Source organism: Rana temporaria, chromosome 11 (assembly GCF_905171775.1).
Source record: "Rana temporaria chromosome 11, aRanTem1.1, whole genome shotgun sequence".
Classification (NCBI taxonomy): Eukaryota; Metazoa; Chordata; class Amphibia; order Anura; family Ranidae; genus Rana; species Rana temporaria.
The window spans coordinates 42342163-42366490 of NC_053499.1; the positions used below are offsets into that span (position 1 = coordinate 42342163).

Genomic DNA, 24328 nt, shown 5'->3' on the forward strand with positions numbered 1-24328 from the left:
CAAGCCTTTTTATTTATTCTCCTGTATGCACTTGTTTTGCCACTAGAACAATTACGTATGGTTATTTTGAGAAGAAGGCTGCCCTCAGACACAGCAGATCAGCAATGTTTAATATCAATATTAATTGCTCTTGAGAATCCCAACCAGCTGCAGTACACATAAGCATACATCTGCAGCTGATGGAACACATTTGGCCAAGCAACAGTTAACAAGCGTGCTCTAATTTAGTCATGCATCCTACTCTACCAGTGCCATCCACACAATGCTGCAAAGAGGAGTTAAACATGGTGATTAGGGGCTAATAATTTCCTGTGAGTGGTCTGTGGGCCTCTCATCACACATCTGAGGGTATAGTTATAAGGGGACCCGCTACATAGAGGCAAAGCATCTCACTGGCACTGAGAGAATCGCTGTGTTTCTCTATGGCGCTTAACACTGGCATTTCAAGGTAATTATGTGCATACCTTCCTAGGTTTCCTCTATCCTTTTTTGTGTTTATATGTAAGAAAAGAAAAGCTTTTTGTATTTACTTAGACTTTATTTTGGGTCCTAATGTAATAGATACAGAGGTAATGTTATGTATTTATGGCCAGGGTAGTAGTCTTTGACAACCAGAATTTTCATGCTTTTCTTATTTTATAGAATTTTTTCGTACACTTTAACGATGATTGTTCTTAATAGTTTGACATTTTGTTATATGTCCGTTTTTCCTTCAGATAGAACACCAGGCACATATGTGCAGATTGTGTGTAATCTGTTTCTTGTAACCTGGCTGTCATTCAGTTTAGGATGGGTTGACTCTGCAGGGCCCTCAATTTGCTCATTATAGATTATGTGACACTTTTATTTCCAACAGCAGGTTTGAATAGAACTCTATAGAAGACAGAAACCAAGGGTCTTACTGGCTCATAAGAATCGTTCAACTTGTGAACCAGAGTCTGTAGAAAATAGGAATGAGAAGTATTGACCTTTTAAGATAATGGTATGGCACAACATTGTTGATTGTGACTTGCTCGGTAGGGGGTATGGAATACTAAAATTACTTTAATCACAGTATTATCATACATGTGTACAGTACTAATAATATAACCAGTTCATTGTTAATGGATAGTAGAAACAGAATAAATGACTGATACAGAATATATATGATGTGATGCAGAAACTGAAATCATTGGCACTTTTGCTTGCTTATTGATCCCCAGCTGTAGAGCACTTTATTGTCTTGTGCTGTCAGTTACCTTTTTATACAATTTATTTTTATCTTAGTGTTTTTATGATATCATATTTCAAATAGAAAGAGCCATGCACATAGTCCTTTGCTTTGGGGGGGCATATATCCTATTGTATGTATTAAGCCTCGTACACACGACCGAGGAACTCGACGGGCGAAACACATCGTTTTGCTCATCTAGTTCCTGGTTAGGCTGTCGAGGAACTCAACAAGCCAATTTTCTCCATTCCCGTCAAGGAAATAGAGAACATGCTCTCTTTTTGGCTCGTCGAGTTTCTCAACAGTTTCCTCGACGAAAATGTACACACGACCGGTTTCCTCGGCAAAAAAATATCTGCCAGCAAGTTTCTTGCTGGTTTTTGCCGAGAAACTCGGTCGTGTATACGAGGCCTTAAAGTCCCCAAAATTCCCATACGCATACTAGAGTCAGGTTAAGCAAAAACGATTGATCTACCAGTATGGTGTTGGTCTGTGGGAAGAAACTGGAGCATTCATATAAAAGCCACATGAATATGAAATACATACATACACTTCATGAAAATACAGTAAAACCTTGGTTTGAGAGTAACTTGGTTTGAGAGCGTTTTAGAAGAACATTTTAGAAGAAAATTTGTCTGGATATAAAATCGATGTCTTGATATACAATTAGCGTCATGTCACAACTGAGTATAAAAGAGAAGAGAGGTGCCTCTAAGTGCAGAAATACGGTTACATTTAATGAAGGTACAACATTTAGCAACTCACATGATTGATGAATAAAGGAGGCACATCTAAGTATGCAGACATCCGGGTGGAAAACTGTCCACATAGACCATCCTCCTCACCACTAATGATGTCATCCCTTTCATGCTGTGCGCCTCACTTTCAGATCACTGTACTGCTGGGTAGTCTTCCCGGTCACGATTGCAGACTTGACAGCATTGAGAGCCGGCTGTGTGACTGTTGGTCTATGTGGACAGCTTTACCCCAGATGCCTGCATACTTAGATGTGCCTCTTTTAATCATCAACCATGCAAGTTGCTAAATGCTGTACCTTCATTAAATGTAACCATATTGCTACACTTAGGCCGCGTACACACGGTCGGACAAAACCGATGAGAATGGACTGAGGTTCAGTTTCATTGGTCCAAACCGACCGTGTGTATAGCCCATCGGTCTGTATTCCTTCGGTCCAAAATTTTAAAACATGCTTCAAAATCGAACCGATGGACCGCTGCCCGATTGGTCCAAACCGATGATTAGTACAGAAAGCATCGGTTCAAAACCCGCGCATGCTCAGAATCAAGTCGACGCATGCTTGGAAGCATTGAACTTAGTTTTATTCAGCACGTCGTGTGTTTGACGTCACCGCGTTCTGACTTGATTGTTTTTTGGAACGATGGTGTGTACGCACATCAGACCATCAGGCCACTTCAGCGGTGAACCGATGGAAATGGCCCGTCGGACCATTCTCATCAGTTTGGAACGACCGTGTGTACGCGGCCTTAGAGGCACCTCTCTTCTCTTATACTCTGTAGCTCCTGATGGATTTTGCTTCTAATCCCCTTGCGGAGGCTTCCATTTGTGGATCACATTGCTATAATCTTTTTCTATGGACTATAAACTGAAGGCTTTATAAATTGCTGTGGAACGAATCATTTGAGTTTCCATTATTTCTTATGGGGAAATTTGCATTGATATACAAGTGCTTTGGATTACAAGCATGTTTCTGGAACAAATTATGCTCGCAATCCAAGGTTTTTCTGTAGTGTCCAAATGGACATACAGTATAATGCAGGACCCCACAAATACAAAGCAGCAATATAAACTACTAAGCCAGCATTTTTCAAAAATAAGCTTTGTTTATAGCTTTATGCTGACATATTTCTTGATAGTTCTGCAAGCTATGAACCAGCAAATGTAGGAGCGGCTTCGTGGACAGGAGTGCATCTACATCTTGTCAAAGCCTAACATGATTATTTTAAAGCTTTCCCAACAAATGGGGCTATTATTTGGAAGCCCTAGTTTTAAAGGCTCACTTATATGTTCAAAGTTTTATGATCAGCATAACTTCTGAGCATGTTGATAGCAGTTTGGAGTAACAGCGTAGTCACTAGGTAGTATATCAGCAATTCACATTCTCCTGTTGGATTGTAGATCGTGTGTTTATCAAGTTTTATGGGTACTGACAGGCAATGTGCTTTTTGGCCTGCAACATCAAGAGTTACATTTCGGACACATGGAATTTCTGCACATGGGAAGAGACACCAGATTGATGCAAAAAAAAATATCCTTGTATTAGCTGCAAAAGAGATCAGTCAGTGTCAGACTCACCACAGAACATTAATAGACTGATTGAATCCTGGGGACTTGGGCATATTTTTTTATAGACGTTTTAGTTAAAAGAGTTTCCATGGACTGCAAGGTTCCAGTTATTCTTACCAGTCAGACAAAGATTGCATAGCAGACACCACTGTGTCCTATTTCTTTGAAAATATCCGCATATGTGTGTCATACTGTCAGCTGGACTGCACAGATATTCTATAAAAGAGTTTTGTAAATACCTATCTTTCTTTTCTGTTAATGCAATTGGCAGAAGAAACCGTATGGGCTTATGCAAGTAAAACCGCCAATTTCACTCAGAGTTTGCAGCATTAGATTTTCAGTGTATCAAAAACAGAAAACTAGATTTTATTCTCTCACGGCTCATGAACAGGGCCTTGGACATGGTGATCAAAGGGGGACATAGATACCGGTATCTTTATGTGGAATTAGAATTATGTTTGATTTGAACTCATTGAATTGACTTCAAAGCCTTGGAAAGCCTGATCCTGACAGAACTGGCAGACATGAATAAAGTGGGTTTCCGGTCCTATATAATCAGTTCTAAAGCCAGATATAGAGTAACACCTGTAGATTCATCAGAGCAAGGGTCCTTCTGACAACATTCAACAGACTTTCCTGTAATGGCCTGCTGACAAACTGTGGGAACAAAGATTAAAAAGATTGTAGACAAGGTCCCTTCACCCGCATAAGTTAGAGGTCAATTGGATGAGTAATAAACAAATGTTGTCTGTGTTTTGCATGGAGAGCACTGAATGTAATATATATACACTGCTCAAAAAAATTAAAGGAACAATTTTGAATCAGAACTCCTGGGATATTGATCTGGTCAGTTAAATAGCAGAGGGCGAGGGGTGTATAAAGAGGGGGTTGTTAATCAGTTTCAGCTGCTTTGCTGTTAATTGAAATAAACAACAGGTGCACTAGATGGGCAACAATGAGACGACCTCCAAAACAGGAATGTTTTTTCAGGTGGAGTGTCTGACATTTTTTTTCCCTACTCATCTTTTCTGACTGTTTTTCACTAGTTTTGCATTTGGCTAGGGTCAGTGTCACTACTGGTAGCATGAAGCGATACTTGGACCCTATAAAGGTTGCACAGGCAGTCCAACTCCTCCAGGATGGCACATCAATACATGTCATTGCAGGAAGGTTTGCCGTGTCTCCCAGCACAGTCTCAAGATCATGGAGGAGATTCCAGGAGATTGGCAGTTACTCTAGGAGAGCTGGACAGAGCCGTTTTTTGGCTAACCATATTCACCTCACTCAAAGTCCCAGGGCGAACCCTATATATACATGTGACGCCAGTGACCTTCTTGCGTCAGGCAATTTAAGACTGTGGCTTCTGAGTTTGGCATGCTTTATGTGAGTGGCTAGTGTAGGGACAGGATCCTTGTCTGGCAGGGACAGTGCTTAGAGGTAGCAAAAGGTCCCAGATGAGTAGGGACAGTGCAGGGACTACGTCTACTTCTCCTCAGGAAGCCTTCCCTTTGGGTGTGGACTGGCCAGGCCACATTCTGCTCCTTGTTGCAGACTCTGTCAGCATCTTCAAGTCTTCAGATTGCTGTCGTAGTTCGTAAGAGGCTACAGATCAGTGTGTCTACCAGGCCTGAATACGTTGTGTTGAACCTTTCTACAATATGACTTGGTTGCCTGACTTGGATTCTTCTGTGTGTTTAACAGCCCCCCCCCCCCCACACACACACACACACACACACACACACACTTCACCTTGCTCACACAGCTTCACACACTATAGTTACATTTTTCAGATCAGTTCCATTTAGATCTATAATTGTTATTGTGCGTATTTTATCATAGTATACTGTATAAGTAATGGGTGTTTTAGTGAAGCAGAGGTCAACAGGACAGCCATGGATGACCCAATAGCTGCCTGCTAGATAATGATAGGATACATAATTGGCACTTTGATGTAATGTAATGAGTGAGTTTTCACAGCCTGATCCAGCTTTGATGCTTTGAACCTCATGTTTCCAAATATAATATTGCAAGCACTGTGGTGTTTTCATTTTCCTTTCAATTGTACCCTGCATAGGAGACAAGGACTTCTATTGCTAAGCTCATAACTATTTTTTATATTTACTGACCACAATATTGACTGTATTGTCCCATATACAGTACATATACAGTATTTCTAAATCTTACCATAGACATATGAACAATGGGCACAAAAAGTGAGACAATAACTGGGGCCCAAGGACACAAGAGAGATGTGCTGGAACCCTTGTTCATAAAATCTAGCTTGATTCATAATCACGTTCCTAGGGATAGCTGCTTTTGGCCTTGGAGACAATCTAAGTGATTATGATGTAATATAACAGAGGCATTTGGATTTATAAAGAGGCTGTTGAAATACATGCAAAAATGGTTGGCCATGTCAATTCAGCAGATTTCTTCTCCATTTGGATAGTCATGTAAACTTTTCCCACAGCTAGAAAACTGTTGTCAAATATTTGTAATGAGATAATCAATGGTTTTCACTTTAGGCTTATGCACACTGGACATTTTAAATGCCACTTCTAGAGGCGTCTTGCAGGTTATTTAATGTCTCAATGTTAGCCTGTGTATCCATGCACATATAGGGGTTCACATGTGTTTAGAGGCAGGGGCGTTAAGAGGCAGAACAAAACACAATAAAAACCCTGCTGCCAGCGCATCCAGAAGCTGCAGTTCTTATGCAGAGAAAACACCTTATGTGTAAACGCCATTAAAGTGCTGGGTGCATAAAACACTTGGCATTTCATTTCAATGCCCAGACTAAATTAATATTCTGCCCAATGAAATAAATTACGCTTTAAAAACATATTTGCAAAATTGCGGCTTTAGGTGCGTTTTTGACACTGCCTTTTTTAGAAGAAGGTGTTTAGAAGAACTTTGTAGATGCCGAGTGTGCATGAGTCTATACCTTAGAACTAATACTATCGCTGATTGGTGTATATGCCTTGAAAAAGTATTCATACCCCTTGAAATTTCCCACAATTTGTCATGTTACAACCAAAAATTTTAATCTATTTTATTGGGATTTGATGTGATAGACCAACACAAACGTGGCACATAATTGTGAAGTGGAAGGAAAATGATAAATGGTTGTCAACATTTTTTTACAAATAAATATATGAAAAGTGTGGCATGCATTTGTATTCAGCCCCCGAGTCAATACTTTGAAGAACCACCTTTTTCTGCAATTACAGCTGCAAGCCTTTTTTGGGTAGGTCTCTACCAGCTTTGAACATCTAGACAGTGACATTTTGGCCCATTCTTTGTTGCAAAATAGCTCAAGCTCTATCAGAATGGACGGAGAGCGTCTGTGAACAGCAATTTCCAAGTCTTGCCACAGATTCTCAATTGGATTTAGGTCTGGACTTTGACTGGGCCATTCAAACACATGAATATGCTTTGATCTAAATCATTCCATTGTAGCTCTGGCTGTATGTTTAGGGTTGTTTTCCTGCTGGAAACCTCCGTCTCAGTCTCAAATCTTTTGTAGACCGTAACAGGTTTTTTTCTAAGATTGCCCTGTATTTGGCTCCATCAATCTTCCCATTGACCAGCTTCCCTGTCCCTGCTGAAGAAAAGCATCCCCACAACATGATGCTATCAGCACCATGTTGCACAGTGGGGATGGTGTGTTGAGGGTGATCTGCAGTGTTAGTTTTCCGCCACACATAGCATTTTGCTTTTAGGTTAAATTTTGGTCTCATCTGACCAGCGCACCTTCTTCCATTTGCTGTGTCCCCCACATGGCTTCTCGCAAACTGCAAATGGGACTTCTTATGGCTTTCTTCAAGGGCTTCCTTGCCACTCTTCCATAAAGGCCAGATTTGTGGAGTGCACGACTAATAGTTGTCCTGTGGACAGATTCTCCCACCCGAGCTGTGGATCCTTGCTGCTCCTCCAGAGTCACCATGGGCCTCTTGGCTGCTTCTCTGATTAATGCTCTCCTTGCCCAGCCTGTCAGTTTAGGTGGACGGCCATGTCTTGTTAGATTTGCAGTTGTGCCATACTCTTTCCAGAGCTTGGGATATTTTTTTATAACATAACCCTGCTTTAAAACTTCTCCACAACTTCTTCCCTGTCCTGTCTGGTGTCTTCCTTGGCCTTCATGATGCCGTTTGTTCACTTAGGTTCTTTAACAAACATCTGAGGGCTTCACAGAACAGCTGTATTTATATTGAGATTAAATTACACACAGGTGGACTCTGTTTTCTAATTAGGTGACTTCTGAAGGCAATTGGTTACACTAGATTTTAGTTAGGGGTATCAGAGTAAAGGGGGCTGAATAAAATGTATGCCACAATTTTCACATATTTATTTGTAAAAAAAAGTTGAAAACTATTTATCATTTTCCTTCCACTTCACAATTATGTACCACTTTGTGTTGGTCTATCACATAAAATCCCAATAAAATACATTTCCGGTTTTGGTTGTAACATGACAAAATGTGGAACATTTCAAGGGGTATGAATACTTTTTCAAGGCACTGTACAGATCTATACAAATGTACTCAGTCCACTTGAAATACAGACTGTTTCGGACAAGCATTTTATTTTTATATTATTACACACCATCAAATCAACAATTGCATTCCTCTCTTTCCCATTATCAGTTCTTTGTTCTTTATTGTTTTTGAAGCTCTCAAAGTTTTATTGCCTTGTAATAATGAGGTCATCTTCCCTCTTCTAATGTATGTAGCCTCTGTGGCAATCGTACACACTTCAAAGCCATCAGATCACATCAAACATATTATTTCCTTTCTATAGAATGGAAGGACTAAAGATCAGTTGATATAATATACATTTTTTTGAAGTTGGAGCAAGGATGTGCCTTTTTACACTTGGAAACATACGTTTGTCCTTGTGGAATTGTTTACTTACATATTACTTGGAACTCTGTACTCAGTAGACGTATGAAATACTTTGTTTATTTTAGGAGACCCTAGCATAGTACTTGTAAATAGGAAAAATAGGACTGCATTTTATTGGAAGTCAGAAATGACAAGTTATTGCATAATTGCATATAACATAGAGCAGAACTACAGGACAGACATTCTTTTTTAAGTATATTTAGAAAGACTGGACTCAAACACACAAAAAATTATTTTCCAGCAACCTTTTTTTCTTCCAATTCCTAACTACAAACTGCTGAAAATCAGAATAAGCTCTTATGCCTCGTACACACGATCGAGTTTCCCGGCTGACTTTTTACCGCCGGGAAACCTGAGGGGAAAGCTGAGAACCGGCTCGGCAGCTTTTTCCCCCTACACGCAGCCGGTTTTCCTGGCAGGAAAACTGCCATGAGAGCTTTGGCCGGGAAACCCGGTGCATTGCCATTAAATGTGATTTGCCATGAAATGTGATGGGCCGCCTCCATCACATCCCATTGGCTCACTCATGTCACGTGACATATAGAAACGTCATCAGTCTCAGCTAGGCTATCATAGGTGAAGCTGCACGGAGCTGGTATATACTGTTAGGAAGGAGAAGCCAGTGTGATATGCACAGCTCTGTGAGGAGCAGCCTGTGTGCAGTGTGTGCATTGCTGGTGTAACAACGTATAGAAACAATGATCTCACACACATCTATAGGCTGCTCTCAGGCTGTGTGGCCAGCAGCACACACACACACACACACCATGGGCAGCCTGTATAGTGGAGCAGCCTCCCATCTGCCTGCCCCCTCTCCTCTCTTAGCCCTTTGAAGAGCTGCACGGGGACTGACCTCCCTGGGTGCGCGAGTAAGCTAAATTTACTACTACAGCTCCGTGCAGCTTCAGCACTCACTGCACACAGGCTGCTCCTCACAGAGCTGTGCATATCACACTGGCTTCTCCTTCCTAACAGTATATACCAGCTCCGTGCAGCTTCACCTATCACAGAGAGAGGAGATCCTCTCCCTATGATAGCCTAGCTGAGACTGATGACGTGTCTATATGTCACATGACATGAGTGAGCCAATGGGATGTGATGGAGGCGGCCCATCACATTTCATGGCAAATCACATTTCATGGCAATGCACCGGCAGTGTGTATGCTCCCCTGCAGGCTTTCCCAATAGGAAAACTGCCGGGTTAAAAAGGAAACATGTTCTAATTTTGCCCGCCGCGATTCTCGGTAAAACTGCCATGGAGCATACACACAGCCAGTTTTCTGGGCCAAAAGCTGTCATGGCAGTTTTCCCGACGGGAAAACTGGTTGTGTGTATGAGGCTTTAGCTATTAGGCACCTTTAGCCAAGCAACTGCTGCAGCTTACAGTCAACCAAAGTGAAACAGCATTTGCACCTAGCATGGGCATATGTAAGCTTAGAGTTGACTGTTACCTTGGCAGTAGCACCGTGTTTTATATGATATAACAGTAGTAAGAAGAGCCAGCAAAACTGTAATCCTTGAAGTGCCGTTTATCAGAGTGACAATAAAACAAAGATGTTGACGCGTTTCGGCAATAGCCTTAGTCGTAGCTGCTTTATATGATATACGACATGCTAGAACATAGTTAAAAAAAATTTGAACAAAGTATGCGAAATACATTAAATATCTGACTTAAAAACAAATTCACAATTTATGTTGGCATATGTATACAGTAAATACTAAATTTAATGTACAAACAAAAGCAAAACTTATCAGACATGTATACAACAGGCTACACTATATTATACTATATCATATTTTTTTGTTCAACAGTATGAAGCAGATGCTTCTATACTTTGCCAATGAATGCACCCCATGCAAGAGTTTAAACCTGCAAATAGTTATTTGTAAAATTGTTACCATAAACTAGGCAACCCTTTATACCCCAATGTCAGTTATTTCACATTTTGCTTCTCCTGTGATCACTGCACTCTAGGTTAGATATTCCCACCATACACCACAGAGATATTGGACTTTGTTAGTGTGCCTAAGGGTCAAACGCAACAGTTATTTGCTTTTGACATCAGATTACATTTTGGATAAACAGCTTTGAACAATGCAACGTCTATCATCTTTAATCTGTGTTCCAAATTTGCCAAACCCCACCCATCAATTGGTATGTTTGTGCGATCTATACTCACTTTCACTAAGCCGATCCTTTTCATTGCCATGAGAAATTTGTTCTGGCCATATAAAACACTCAAACAATTGTGGAAGAGCTATTATTTGTAAACTGTATTAATACAGACACTAGTCCAGCATTCCGTACACCAATTACACATAGTATGGTTTAAAGACCTCTCTCTGACAATTTGACAGTTGTGAAAATTCCCCAAACTACCGCTATCTTTTGTCCAATATGATGAAGCAGATGCTGCTATACTTTGCCACTAAATGTATCCCATGCGAAAGATTAAAACGGCAAATATTTCTTTGTACAATTGTTCCAACCATATGGTGCACGTGAATCATACCAAAGGCTGTCATTTGATCACTGTAAAATAATAAACCATGTTCACGGCATAATCAAAAAACAATGTATGATCTGGCAGCAGGAAAGACACGTCCCCAAATTAAAACTGACCACGCCTCAGCTAATAAGCTTCAGTGTGTACCTGGACGTCACAAAGCCGGGAGACAGTAAATATTTCTCCGATAGCGTGTTATCTCTTGGCGCCTGTTCCTGCTTTTCTCAAACTTGATTAATCGCGTGCCTGTTGTATAAATAACAAAGACATCATTGTTTCCTCATCAATGAACTGAATGTAGCTAACCACAAACAAGTAATCACAGAGGAGCCACAATAAAGAGGAAAATTAAAAAGAAGGACAAATGCAGCCAGGCAGAGTTTGATACTATCACACCCAAATCATCTTGTAACACATTAGTCTCTGCGGGTTAAAATCACAGCGTAACACTCGTCTTTTCTGTTAAGCCCACTGGGTTAGGGGATTTCTTACAAAAATCCCTGAGATTACAGGATTTAGCGCTGTATTTAAACAGGCAATTTGATGCGCAACATAGGGCGAATCACTAGCCGCCTTAGAAATAATTTTCCTGACCAGCCATAATTAAAACACAATCTGTTTCTAGAGCATAAGCAAATCCATTGATTAGTTAGGCTGAGCGAGGACTTAACAATGAGCAAAAAGGTCAGCTCTTGGCCATCATTTATTTTCAGTGTACCTGACTCAGGCTTCTTATTTATAAAGAGGAGAGGAGACTCTGGCATACATAAGGCCCTCCAATGTTGGCGTAAATATTCTTATTAGTACCCAAACCCTCTTAATTCAAAACACCTCTCATCAGCTTTTGAGTGCCGTGACTGTGGCACATATAGAGGGTAATTAATTTGGGTTCATGAAAAGTGAAACGGGAAAACCAAAAGGAGTGGGAAGAGGTGACACTTCTCTGTGACATAATCAATGCTTTCTTTTCCCCCCCTCTCTTTCAGCTCTCTGGATCTGTGTGCTGCCAACTCAACCTTACTATAATAAACTCTTGCCTCCCTCCTCTCCTCCAGAGAACCTGGATCGGTTAATTAACAAACAATCGCCTTTCTCCTCAATGTTTTTCCCTACACTTGCAGGCCACTATGTGACATTAACGCCCTTCCTCCTCGTTCGCTCCATCCCAGGGATTCAGGCTTTTTTTAGTATTTCTTTTTTTGTTTTTTCTCTTTTTCTGCCGATCTAGTGATCTAGACAAAGACTTTTGGAATAACAATGAGAGCACAGCCCACCAGAAATGGAGCTCTTACCCTCCAAAGGAGTTTATCTTAAACATTTCACCTTACGCCCCCTATGGTGACCCAAGGCTGGCCCTCAAGTGAGTCTTTCTATGGTCGTTTGTAGTGAGTATGTACAACTTCCCAACTCCTCTCACACGCCTCCTCCCACCTGCTCCTCTAACCCTCGCTCCACTTCACCCCCATGGGCGGATAAGCCATGGAGACGAGCAACCCCTCCTAGCTTCCACTAACGGACACGCCTCTATTTCTAGTTTCCCCCAGCCTTTCCTCCCTCTCCATTTTAAGGCCAGGAAGGGTTGCCCGTTATAACAGCGTGTGCTCTACATCCGCACTGTGTGGTCTGATTCACTAACACGCCTCTTTCTTCCTGTGGCTGGCTAGCTGTCTGGTGCCTTTCCTGACAGATTTTCTCCATGTTAACCCTATGTTGTTTCTTGAGATGTGGAACTTTTTACCGTCATCATTCCCGGGCTGCCGTCTTCCTCCCTCTTCTAACAAGAGATGCTTTGGGTTATTTTATACTTGTTGTCTTTTGATTTGCAGTGCTGACCTCTTTCTCTTTTTCTCTTTCTTTCTGGTGTCTTTGTGTGTGGTTCTCCACCCCACTGTGTGTTTGCGTCTTCACATTTGCTTGTCCTTTCTTTGCACATGGGCACATTACAGTGGCACAGTGTTGTCTGGTAGTAAGTCAGCTGCATGTGGAACTTCTGGGTTACTGGACAAAGATGGCCGACTGGGAGACAAGCAGTTTCGCGGGGAAAGCATGAAGATAAGCACGTCTTCCCAAAGCCATCACAGTGAACCAGGCCTTGGCAAACCAGGGAGAGGCCGATGGCACACAGTTCAGAGCCACTTGGTGTCCGGAAATCTCAGTCGAACCAAGTGAGTATCTTATACCTTTAAATATGAGTACATGACAGCCATTGAAAAATAACTCTTTAGCTATTCAGCTTTAACTAAGCTTTAAGAAAAAAACAGTTACACCTTATCTAGGCTTTGGCCACAGACTTCAATTTGCCCAACTTCAATGCCACTCCAAATGTATGGAAAACAATTGTTTACAGCCAGACCCAGATACCAGCAGGCTTTTTATTCAAATCTTTTGCAGAAGAGAGATGTAAACTACAGAGTGCCTTTATGCATTTTGCACATTAGTGCTTATTTATAAGGCCTTATGAATAAGTACTGATGTGTGAAATGCATCAAGGTCTTCTGTGGTTTTCTGCTCTATTCTGCCAATGATTTAAGTAAAAAGCTTGCTGGAATCTGGACCTTCCTGTAACAAATCATTTTCTATACACTGGAATTGTTTTACATCTGCTCTTAATCATTTTTCTGTTCCTTGGTGAAACAAAAAAGGCTCCAGGCAAAATCACTTTTATTGTTATTATTTTGTTAACAAATAAAGTGCATTGTTCTTTATTAAAGTTCATTTCATTTAAGGTAAAACTCTGGCCAAATCTTATAATCTCCCCATGGGGACACAGATAGCAATAATCTCAAAGAGGTCCTGACTAATTTTATACTACTCATTTCTTATCCCAGTGAGCCCACAGGAAGTAAGGGTGTAGTTGACCCATCGGTGACAGGTCACAAGATTGTGGAGGTGGGTGAGGTGCGCTACGCATGAAAAGAAAGTCTTGGAAACTTCAGCCAGTTGAAAATAAATTATTTTATTAGTGTATGACCTAAAACATAACTATAATGTGTCCACCTATTGGGGCTTCCCCTTCTTCAGAACTTGGTAATGTTAAATCTGTTGGTCGCAGGCACTATGGAGTGCTCATTTAATAAGCTCTGGAGTAACCGCTCTTGTAGAGTGCAACTGCACTTTGAAAAATGCACAGTGTATTTTCCTTTAGTAAATCAACTCCCTGTATTCTTAAATTGTACCAGTGTTACGGAGTGTCTGATGTGCCTAATATATTAGCACACAGACTGCAGTGCTCATAACCAGCAGATCTAACACTACCAAATCCTTGAAAAAGGTGGAACCCAACTCCCCAAAAACTTGCTTGCTATATTTTATGGCCCAGATTCTTGTAGAATGGAGTAAAACTACGGCGGCGTAACATATCTCATTTACGTTACGCCGCCACAAGTTTTACAGGCAAGTGCTTGATTCACAAAGCACTTGCCTGTAAAGTTGCGGCGGCGTAGCGTAAATCCCCTACCGCAAGCCCGCCTAATTCAAATGATCCGGGTAGGGGGCGTGAATCATTTAAATTAGGCGCGTTCCCGCGCCGAACGTACTGCGCATGCGCCGTCCTTAAGATTTCTACGCCTGTCGGATCTAATGGTTATATATGCGTAACTGATTCTAAGAATCAGTCGCATAGATAGGACGGCCCAGATTAGGACTTACGACGGCGCACATGGCGTTGCGCCGTCGTAAGCCCTTTCAGAATCTGGGCCTATGTTATACAACAATAAAGTAATCCAAGATTTTTCTCTTCATGCCCAGTACTCCTCACCCAACTATTTAATCTTCACATGCTTGAATGGACCTGCTCAGAGGACCCTCCACAAGTTTAGCCAACACATACTTACGCACCAGCGCCAAGGTCTAGCTGGTGGTGGTATCTGTCCCACATACACTACAAAGCTCATAATAATAACCTGACAGAGATACCAACTTTCCCCATGTTTCCTAAACTGGAGTTCCACTTAAAAGGAAATCATTTGTGTATTTCTAGTGAGTGATCAGCATCCATGCATCTAGCGCACACAGCATTAGAGGTGATTTCCTTTTTTAATGCAAATATCTTGCACACTGGTATTGACTGGTATTCCAGCATGTCTATTCCTCCTCATTTTCCTTTCTTCAAACAACTAATGCGACCCCAGTGCTTATTGATAGTGGCAGGGGAGGGGCAAACAAGAATGCTATGCAGGCACCAAATGTGCTTCTTATCAACCAATAAGAAAAGAAAGGAGGGCGCACAGACCTTGTGCATTACCACTTAAACCTTTTTTTGCACAAGGTCGGTGCGCCCTCCTTTCTTTTCTTTTTGTTTTAGCCATATGAACACCGTTTGTTCTGTGGAGGGCTGCAAGACTTCAGACTTTGCCGTTAGACTATACTGCTGTACCCCGTTTTTGGCGAAACACCAGAGCGCAGGAGGTTTTTGTGTTATTGTCTTATCAACCAATGGCATCATCGGTTGTTAGGACACTGGTGCCTGGCCTGAACGGTGCCCAAGGTTGTAATGCTGCATAATAAAAACCTGTGGCTTTGTGTACCAAAAAAGGAAGGCTTAATCCACCTGTCAGCTTGTTGACATTTTTTGGGCAATTTTTAGGCATTTTGCCATTGTACCCTGGCTGCTCAAGAGATTGCCATCAATTAATTAAACGGTAACACAAACAGATAATTAATTATCGTGCAATATTTGTCAAATACTTCACTGAAAATATTTGTTTTAGTTTTATCGCGTGGGTCAGGTTTATTTACTGCAAACATTTTTGTATTTTTATCAAGTTATTGAATTTTTCACGCTATGTGTGCAATAGTTCCAGATTATTATTATCAAAATTACTTTTCATTCATTATACTAGTTTGTAATATTGTTACCTACTGATTTTGTTTTACTTATTGATACATTCTGTGAGGCGTCTATATGAAGGGAGAAAGGTTAGCTATTCAAGGTTTGCTATGCAGGAGATATTCTATACAAGAATAAAAAATATTAATCCGTTGAAGTTAATGTATGGTACACAAATTAACAATTGAATGTGAAAATCTTTATCATATAAATTATATAGAATATAGTTGAAATAATACAGATTCGTAATTGGATGCCATTGATGGTTGAATACTAAAGGCAAATAGACTGTGAACTTTGCAAGTGCCGTTACGCTCTGCAAGGGATGCTGAGGAAGCTTTGTGGACTTCCATTATCCAATCATGTGCAAGCAACAATTTTTTTTTTCCTTGCATGTGATTGGGTATTTACTAAGCTCTAGAGCAAAAAACCCTTGCAGAGTGCAACTGCATTTACAAAGTGTACATTCTATCTGCCTTAAGTAAATCAACCCCTTTGTTCATTGAAACATTATGGGGGTAGGCATGGCTAGGCATGATGGGAATTGTAGTTCCTGAGCAACTGGAGGGCCATAGTTTGAAGATGACTGATCTAAGCGGTAGCAACAAAATAAAAACTTTCATGTTTTGTACTGCTCTTTTTTTTTTATAAAGAATGTGCTTCTGGAGTTGGGCTTTACAATCCGCAATGTAACCTGGTGTAATTTTTGCTCACTAAACACTGTACAGTTTAACTATTTGCTTACTGGGCACTTAAACCCCCTTCCTGCCCAGGCTAATTTTCAGCTTTTCAGTGGCACTGATGGGTGGCACTAATGGGCACTGATAGGTGACACTGATGGGGGCACTGATGGGCAGAACTGATAATGAGGGACTGATTGCATTGATTGGCAGAATTGGTAGGCATTAATAGGTGGCACTGGAGGGCACTGGTGGGCACTGCATAACAGCAGTGCCTCTTCGTGTGAGGGACAGATGTTCCTCTGACAGAAGCCGTGATCGGCTTTTTTTGATTGAAAAAAACACGATTACTGATCTTCTGTTTACATTACGTGATCAGCTGTCATTGGCTGACAGCTGATCATGTGGTAAGGGGCCGGGAACGTTTATGGATGCCCTCCTGGCAATTAAGGCCCACGCTATAACCGTCTTTCCGCTATAGCGGGGGCGGGAGAAGGTGAATGTAAAAAATTTGTTTTAAAAACAGACAAATTATTCTGCTATTAGAAGTTTAAAATGCAATTTAGTGGGGTTTCCGGTTCCACCATGTAAAGCACTAAGTAAATCTCAAATTGGTTTGAACGTACAGTACAGTATTATAAGCAGCCAAGTCTAGAGATGTATTAGGTGGACATCATAGCTGGGTGCCTAACTGGTTAAGTGCTCCCAGAGTCTTATATCTTGTTGATCATTATAATGCAGGACTTTTTTGTTCAGTGCATATATACAGTTGTGCTCAAAAGTTATCTTACCCTGGCAGAAATTGTGACATTTTGGCATTAGTATTGAAAATATTTATGTTTATGCCAAAAACTGTCTTTTATTCAAGGATAGTGATCATATGAAGCCATTTATTAAAACAAAGTGGTCTGGCTCTATTTTAAATCATAATGATAACAGAAATCACCCAAATGGCCCTGATTAAAAAAAGTTTACATACCCTGAAATGTTTGGCCTTGGTACAGACACAGAGGGTGATACACACAGGTTTCAATGGCAATTAAAGGTTAATTTCCCAAATCTGTGGCTTCTTAAATAACAATTAGTTTCTGTGTATAAATAGTCAATGAGTTTGTTAGTTCTCACGTGGATGCACTAAGCAGGCTAGATACCATGCGATTGGGAGCAGAAAAGAACAGCCAAAAGACCTGTGTAACATGGTAAAAAAACTTTATAGCGATGGAAAAAGATACACAAAGATACCCAAAGCCTTGAATGTGCCAGTTAGTATTATTCAATCACTTTTTAAGAAGTGGGAAATTCAGGGATTTCTTGATACCAAGCCGAGGTTAGGTAGATCAGTAAATATTTAAGCCACAAGTTCCACAGGAATTGTTCAGAATACAAAGAAAACCCCACAGGTAACCTCAGGAGAAATACAAGCTGCTCTGGAAAAAGATGGTGTGGTTGTTTTTAAGGAGCACAATACGATAATACTTAAACAAAAAAGAGCTGGATGGCCGAGTTGCCAGAAAGAAGCCTTTACTGTGCAAATTCCACAAAAAAAAAAAAATTTTGAGCACAACTGTAGATATATGGGTATGTTTTACAATCAGGTTTAATATAAACAGGAAAAATAATGCATTTTAAGAAAGTAATTTTAACTAGCTGTTCCATATTCTTTTGAATGCATTTATTATGCAAAAGTGAAGATCCTTCGTCTAGATCAGGGGTCTCCAAACTTTTCAAACAAAGGGCCAGTTTATTGTTCTTCAGCCTTTAGGAGGGCCGGATTGTGGCCAGCGGGGGCAGAAAAAGCCCCGGGCCCAGCATTGGTGAGAATAAATATGGCCTCATAGTTTGCGATCAGTAGGATAAGGAGTAGTGCCCCTATTAGTAGGAGTAATTGTATCTCATCATTGGTATCAGTGGAAGAAAAAGTGCCCCCTTATTGGAGTCAGTGGGAAGAATAGTGCCTCATATCAGTGGGAGGAATAAAATTAGCCAGAAACCATCATCTGAGGCCTACATTAAGAGTCGGAGGGAAATATTCAATTTAGGTTTTGCCCATAGCTTCCAGGTATGAGTTTTCTAACCCACAATTAAAATTTGATTTATACTTTAGCCAGATCTCAAAACAGTTGGCTACAGTTTTCTGTACATACCCTATATAGTTATTCTCTGATGAAACATTAGTGTGTTGTGTATATATTGATAAAAAAATTAACTTCTTGCTGTTAATCGCTAAGTCAAGGAGAACCTAAGGTCTTAAAATACATTTAAATACACTAATAAAATGCACATTATTAAAAAAAAAGTAAAGCAGAGAGAAGGTAAAAAAGCCAAATGAATATGATTTGTTATGCTACCCAAAGATCTTAAAAGTATGCACAGATCTTAATTGCATTTTTGTGCAAAGTGCCTCAAATGCAATTCCAGCGGTATGACAGATAAAACAACTGATTAGTCTGCAGCACTAGCAATGAGCAAAGGTTAGTGGGAGAGGTCAGATGACAATTGAATTTAGCCAATAACTGCCAAATAATCCTGGCACCCACTTTTACAAATTGTAACTGGCTGTGCAGCAAGTGATCAGTATGCCAATAGATCAAACACATTATTGTCAACATTTAGAGACACAAATCAATGAAATTCATAAGTTCTGGACCGAAACCTGGCAACACTAAGGTTTCCTATCAATCAATGTTTACTAGCGATAATGTAGACTTCAGATGCACAAGACACAGAAAATCCGTGAGATATGACATGCCTTACAGTGGCAAGATAATTTTAACTCATTATCTGAAGTCTGGGAAATGTAATCATTTGAGAATTACAAGGAAAACTTAAAAAAGGAAAATCAAATTGACAAAATCAATAACAGGTTACTGTAAGACAGTAATACAAATCCCCCCAAATTCTTTCAGTACTAATAAAAGAAGATCTGAGCATGTAGGTTTTCTTAAAATATGAACCAACAGTTGGTCACTGAGGATGACGGGAAGTAGGCATACAAAGAAATTGGTGGTGGAGTACAATTTCAGAATGGCATTGATACAATTTCATAAGTGCAGAGAAAAAAAAAATTTGAATAAAGTTCCTGGGCCAGATGGCTTAACTGAGCGCATTTATCGTATTTCTAAGCTATAGATTCTAAAATGTAGTCACTTTTTGAAGGCCAAATTGTCCTTTCAGTTTAAATAAGCTAAATACATTCTAGGTACATGACAACAAAACATGATTAATTTCCTACAGTTTGTGTAGAAAAGCCTATCCCCTGCCATTAGCTACTGAGTGGGACCCTTGTTTTCTGTGAGGGGTGTCCGAAATACCTACTACTGAGAAAGATCTAGAGCTCTACTATAGTCAACAAAGATCATACCAGCTGGTGATAAGAGCAATCTAACTCTGAGGCCTCGTACACACGACCAAGAAACTCAATAGAATCCATCAAGAAACTTGGTGGGAGAGCTTTTTTGCCGAGGAAACCGGTCGTGTGTACGTTTTTCATCGAGGAAACTGTCAAGGAACTCGATGAGGAAAAAAGAGAACAAGTTCTCTTTTTCCTCGACGGGAGACTCAATTTCCTCGTCGTGTTCCTCATTGGGCTGGTTTTCGTCGAGAAACACGATGGTGTGTATGCTTAGAAATGCTTAGAAACCTGCGCATGCTCAGAATACAGTATGAGACGGGAGCGCACCTTCGGTAAAAGTAGTGTTTGTAATGGAGATAACACATTTTTCACGCTGTAACAGGATGAAAAGTGCAAATCGTCTCTTACCAAACTTTTACTTAACACGCAGTAACATGAGATTAGCAAAAGCACCCCCATGGGTTGTGCCAAGTGGAATCGAACTTCCCCTGCCGTTGTATGTGTTGTACGTCACCGCGTTTGAGAACAAGGAGATTTTCCTCGACAAGCCTAACAAGGAACTCGTCGAGGAAAACGATGTGTCTTTTCCGACAAGTTCATCGGTCGTGTGTACGAGGCCTAACTAGCAGAGACCCCGTCAAATCTCAGATAGATCACTACTTCCCTATAGGATGCAAAGATCCCACAGCATGCTGACAGGACACAAGCTTTTCTACTGATGCTGTGTTTGAATTAAAGCTTATTTTTCTTTAAGTTTATATCTGCTGTGTATTAGGCTGCATTCACAGTGTTTTGTATCTTGAAGCTTGAAGGCATTATTTATTTTATTTTATATTTAAATCCTTTTTTATTTCAATAAATAGAGACGAAAAAGGAAACAACGAGAGCTCCAATCATTATAACTTACATATTTAGATCCTGATAACCACAATATTGGATACTACATTCCACTAGTCACAACCTGTTTAGTCCAATAATATATTTACTATCATCATATTATTCAAAATATCTTTCCCTTCTCGGTCGTGTATCCAATGAGTCTAACAGCCTAGTCCCATAATCTGAGAATAAGAAAACAAACAAAAAAAAGGAAAAATTGGGGAGGGGGGGGCATACTGTACTCCCCTAAATTTCTCTTCCCCTCCCTCCCTCCATCCCCCACCAGTGCCAGGTAGGATAGCATTCACCCACCAAGCCAAATTGTCTTAAGGGGGGTTGACTTCTCCCTCAATTAGTGGGGTTCACTTCTATGAGAGTCCTCCCCTCATCTGAGATAATAAAAATATTTCATGAGGTTCATGTATGGTAGCAATCCCCATTCTTCATATATAGGTTAACAGTCCTCCTCTATCATATACAGGAGAACAACCCCCCTTTTTCTTATGTATTAGATCATACCCCTCCTTCATATGTTCGGTAGCAATCCCTTTTCTTTATATATAGGCTAGCAATCCCCCTTTTTCATATGCAGGAGAGCAACCCCCCTTCTTATGTTGGGGAGCTTTCCCCTTCCTTATATAGTGTAACAGTCCCCCTTTGTCATATGTATGGTAGCAATCCCCCTTCTTCATATATAGTGTAGCAATCCCCCTTCTTTAGGTATCTGAAAAAAATGGAATTGCTCCCTTGAAATGTAATATTTATCATTTCATATCTATGCTATTTAATACATTCAGGTTTTGTTGTTTGAACTGCAAGAGAGTCCTCAATGTTTCTTTCATGTGGATTTCTGTACTGTGTGGTAGAACAGTTTGTGATTAGCACTTTGTAAGAAATCGTTTTTATTTTTTTTACACTCTGACTGCTTTATATATTGCATTTCGCAGCTTAAAGCATCAAGCTCGCTATATTAAATATTTGGCTGAGCTCACTATAATTGTGGAACAACATTTTGGTTGGATTCCCTCTTTTAGTCATGGTTTAGTGATAATTATTTGAATGATTATTTAACCAAAGGTTTTTACATTATAAAAAATAATCATCATAAAATATTAGAATGGTATAATTTTAATTTGTGACCATATTTCCTACAACAATAACAACAATGGTATGATGTATGGGTTTTTACTGAACACCACACCTCTCTTCCCAAGTTAGCATACCCCACCTAAGTTTTACTTCTGATATCATCTGAAATAGCAACAATTATATGCAAGGTAGACATAGGCCGCGTACACCCGATCGGTCTATCCGATGAGAACGGTCCGAAGGACCGTTGTCATCGGTTAACCGATGAACCTGACTGATGGTCCGTCGCGCCTACACACCATCGGTTAAAAAAACGATCGTGTCAGAACGCGGTGATGTAAAACACAACGACGTGCTGAAAAAAATGAAGTTCAATGCTTCCAAGCATGCGTCGACTTTGATTCTGAGCATGCGCAGGTTTTTAACCGATGCTTTTGCATTCTAACGATCGGTTTTGACCTATCGGTTAGGCATCCATCGGTTCAATTTTAAAGCAAGTTCTCATTTTTTTGACCGAAGGTTAAAGAATCTATGGGGCCTACACACGATCGGTTTGGACTGATGAAAACGGTCCTTCAGACTGTTCTCCTCGGGCGATCCTATCGTGTGTATGCAGCCTTACTATACCTTATCAGTGTAGCCTGGAGGTATGGTGAAGAAAGTGCAATACGTGAAGGATAGTTTACACTTTCTAACCATAACTGCTGTTCACTCAATTGGAAAAGTTACTTCCTTAAGCCTGGTACACACTATTCGTTGACCTAAAAAAAACTGTCAGCTCCAACAAAAACTGTCAGGCCTCGTATACACGAATGTTTTCCTCAACAGAATCCATCAAGAAACTTGGTGGCAGAGCTTTTTTGCCAAGGAAAACGGTTGTGTGTAAGTTCTTCATCGAGAAAACTGTTGAGGAACTCGATGAGAAAAAAAGAGAACAAGTTGTCTTTTTCCTCGTCGGGAGTCTCAATTTCCTCGTCGAGTTCCTCGTCGGGCTGGTTTTCGACGAGAAACACGTTCGTGTGTATGCTTAGAAACCCGCGCATGCTCAGAATAAAGTATGAGACGGGAGCGCACCTTCGGTAAAAGTAGCATTTGTAATGGAGATAGCACATTTGTCACGCTGTAACAGACTGAAAAGTGCAAATCGTCTCTTACCAAACTTTTACTTAACACGCAGTAACATGAGATTAGCAAAAGCAGCCCCAAGGGTTGTGCCAGTGGAATCGAACTTCCCCTGCCGTCGTACGTGTTATACGTCACCGCGTTTGAGAACGACGAGATTTGGTCTTGACAGTGTGTACGCAAAGAAAGCTTGTCAAGATTCTCCACAAGCCTAACAAGGAACTCGTCGAGGAAAACGATGTTTCATTTACGACGAGTTCCTCGGTCTTGTGTACAAGGCCTCAGTCTGACAGAAGCCAGCCAGACCAACATACACACGGGCCAAATGTCAGCAATGTCAACTGCCCATTGTCTCCCGACATTCCGCACATGTGTACCTGGCTTTAGTCAAGGCTTGTCTAAATGTAAATCTTTGCCCATTCCCAAACATGCATAGCCCAAGCGAAGGGTCCTTTTATGAGATGTAAATGTACCTTATTCTTTATTGCTAAACTGGTGAAATCACTGTTAACTACTAGGCTAGTATAGTCTCCTTATTGGAAAATAATGACTTTACTTGCTCTTTAAGGTGTAATATATTTGTCTAGCCCAAGAGTTTTGGTGTGAGATGAGTCTACAGAAATGCTATAAAAAGCCTTCACTGACATCCCACTCACCACCTGCCAGTGTGGCACACGTGCCTTAAACTGCAAAGTGCATGGTGAGAAAACATGTTTAACCTTTTGGTTGCCAAACAGGAGGGTTGATTAGCCAGTGCCACATATGCTTTCATCATTTCCACAGAAATATAAGAACAGATCATGTTTATTTCTATTTTATGTTTCCATTAGACAGTACTGAGAACTTATTGGTTGGTGTGTTTTCTTGTAGGGTTTTCTCCCTAAATGGGTGATAATAGCCGGAATACACACATTTTAAATTGGGATTTTTTGTTTAACCTAATGTCGGCAGAGAATTAGGAGTATATAGGAGAAGGGGCAAATTAGAAAATAATTTTCACTTGCTTTTCTGTATAGAATATTAAGGCATACCCCACGTTTAAGTACACAATGGGGTTTATTTACTAAAGCTGGAAAGCACAAAATCATGCTCACTTCTGCACATAAACCAATGAGCTTCCAGGTTTTATTACCAGGCTAAATTGAACAAGCTGGGGTTAGAAGCTCATTGGTTTCTATGCAGAAGTGAGCCTGATTTTTCACTTTCCAGCTTTAGTAAATATACCCCATTGTGTACTTAAAAGTGGAGTATGCCTGCAATGCATTTACTTGCCTGCAACTGCATTTACAGAATAAACAGCATGCATGAAATCTGATCCTAATATAGATTACTGCTGTCCTCAATGAGTTTTGCTCACTTCTACACATAGACTGCAACATCCTTTTACTGCCTTCACTTTAATCCATTTAGATTGTTTTACAAAGCATCATTGA

The 24328-nt window shown here is 40.4% G+C and overlaps 1 protein-coding gene across 3 annotated transcripts in view; it reads left to right on the top strand.

Moving 5' to 3' along the window:
- Positions 1-24328, top strand: part of SYT7 (synaptotagmin 7) — a 552734-nt gene that overhangs the window by 374245 nt on the left and 154161 nt on the right. The window contains exons 4-5 of one of the 3 annotated variants that reach the window (XM_040328431.1): positions 12174-12305; positions 12892-13110. The exons of 1 other annotated variant lie outside the window; for it this stretch is intronic. In XM_040328431.1, the coding sequence (XP_040184365.1) occupies positions 12174-12305; positions 12892-13110 (351 nt within the window). The remainder of the gene's footprint in view (positions 1-12173; positions 12306-12891; positions 13111-24328) is intronic. One more of the 3 variants, XM_040328433.1, reaches the window with a different exon arrangement.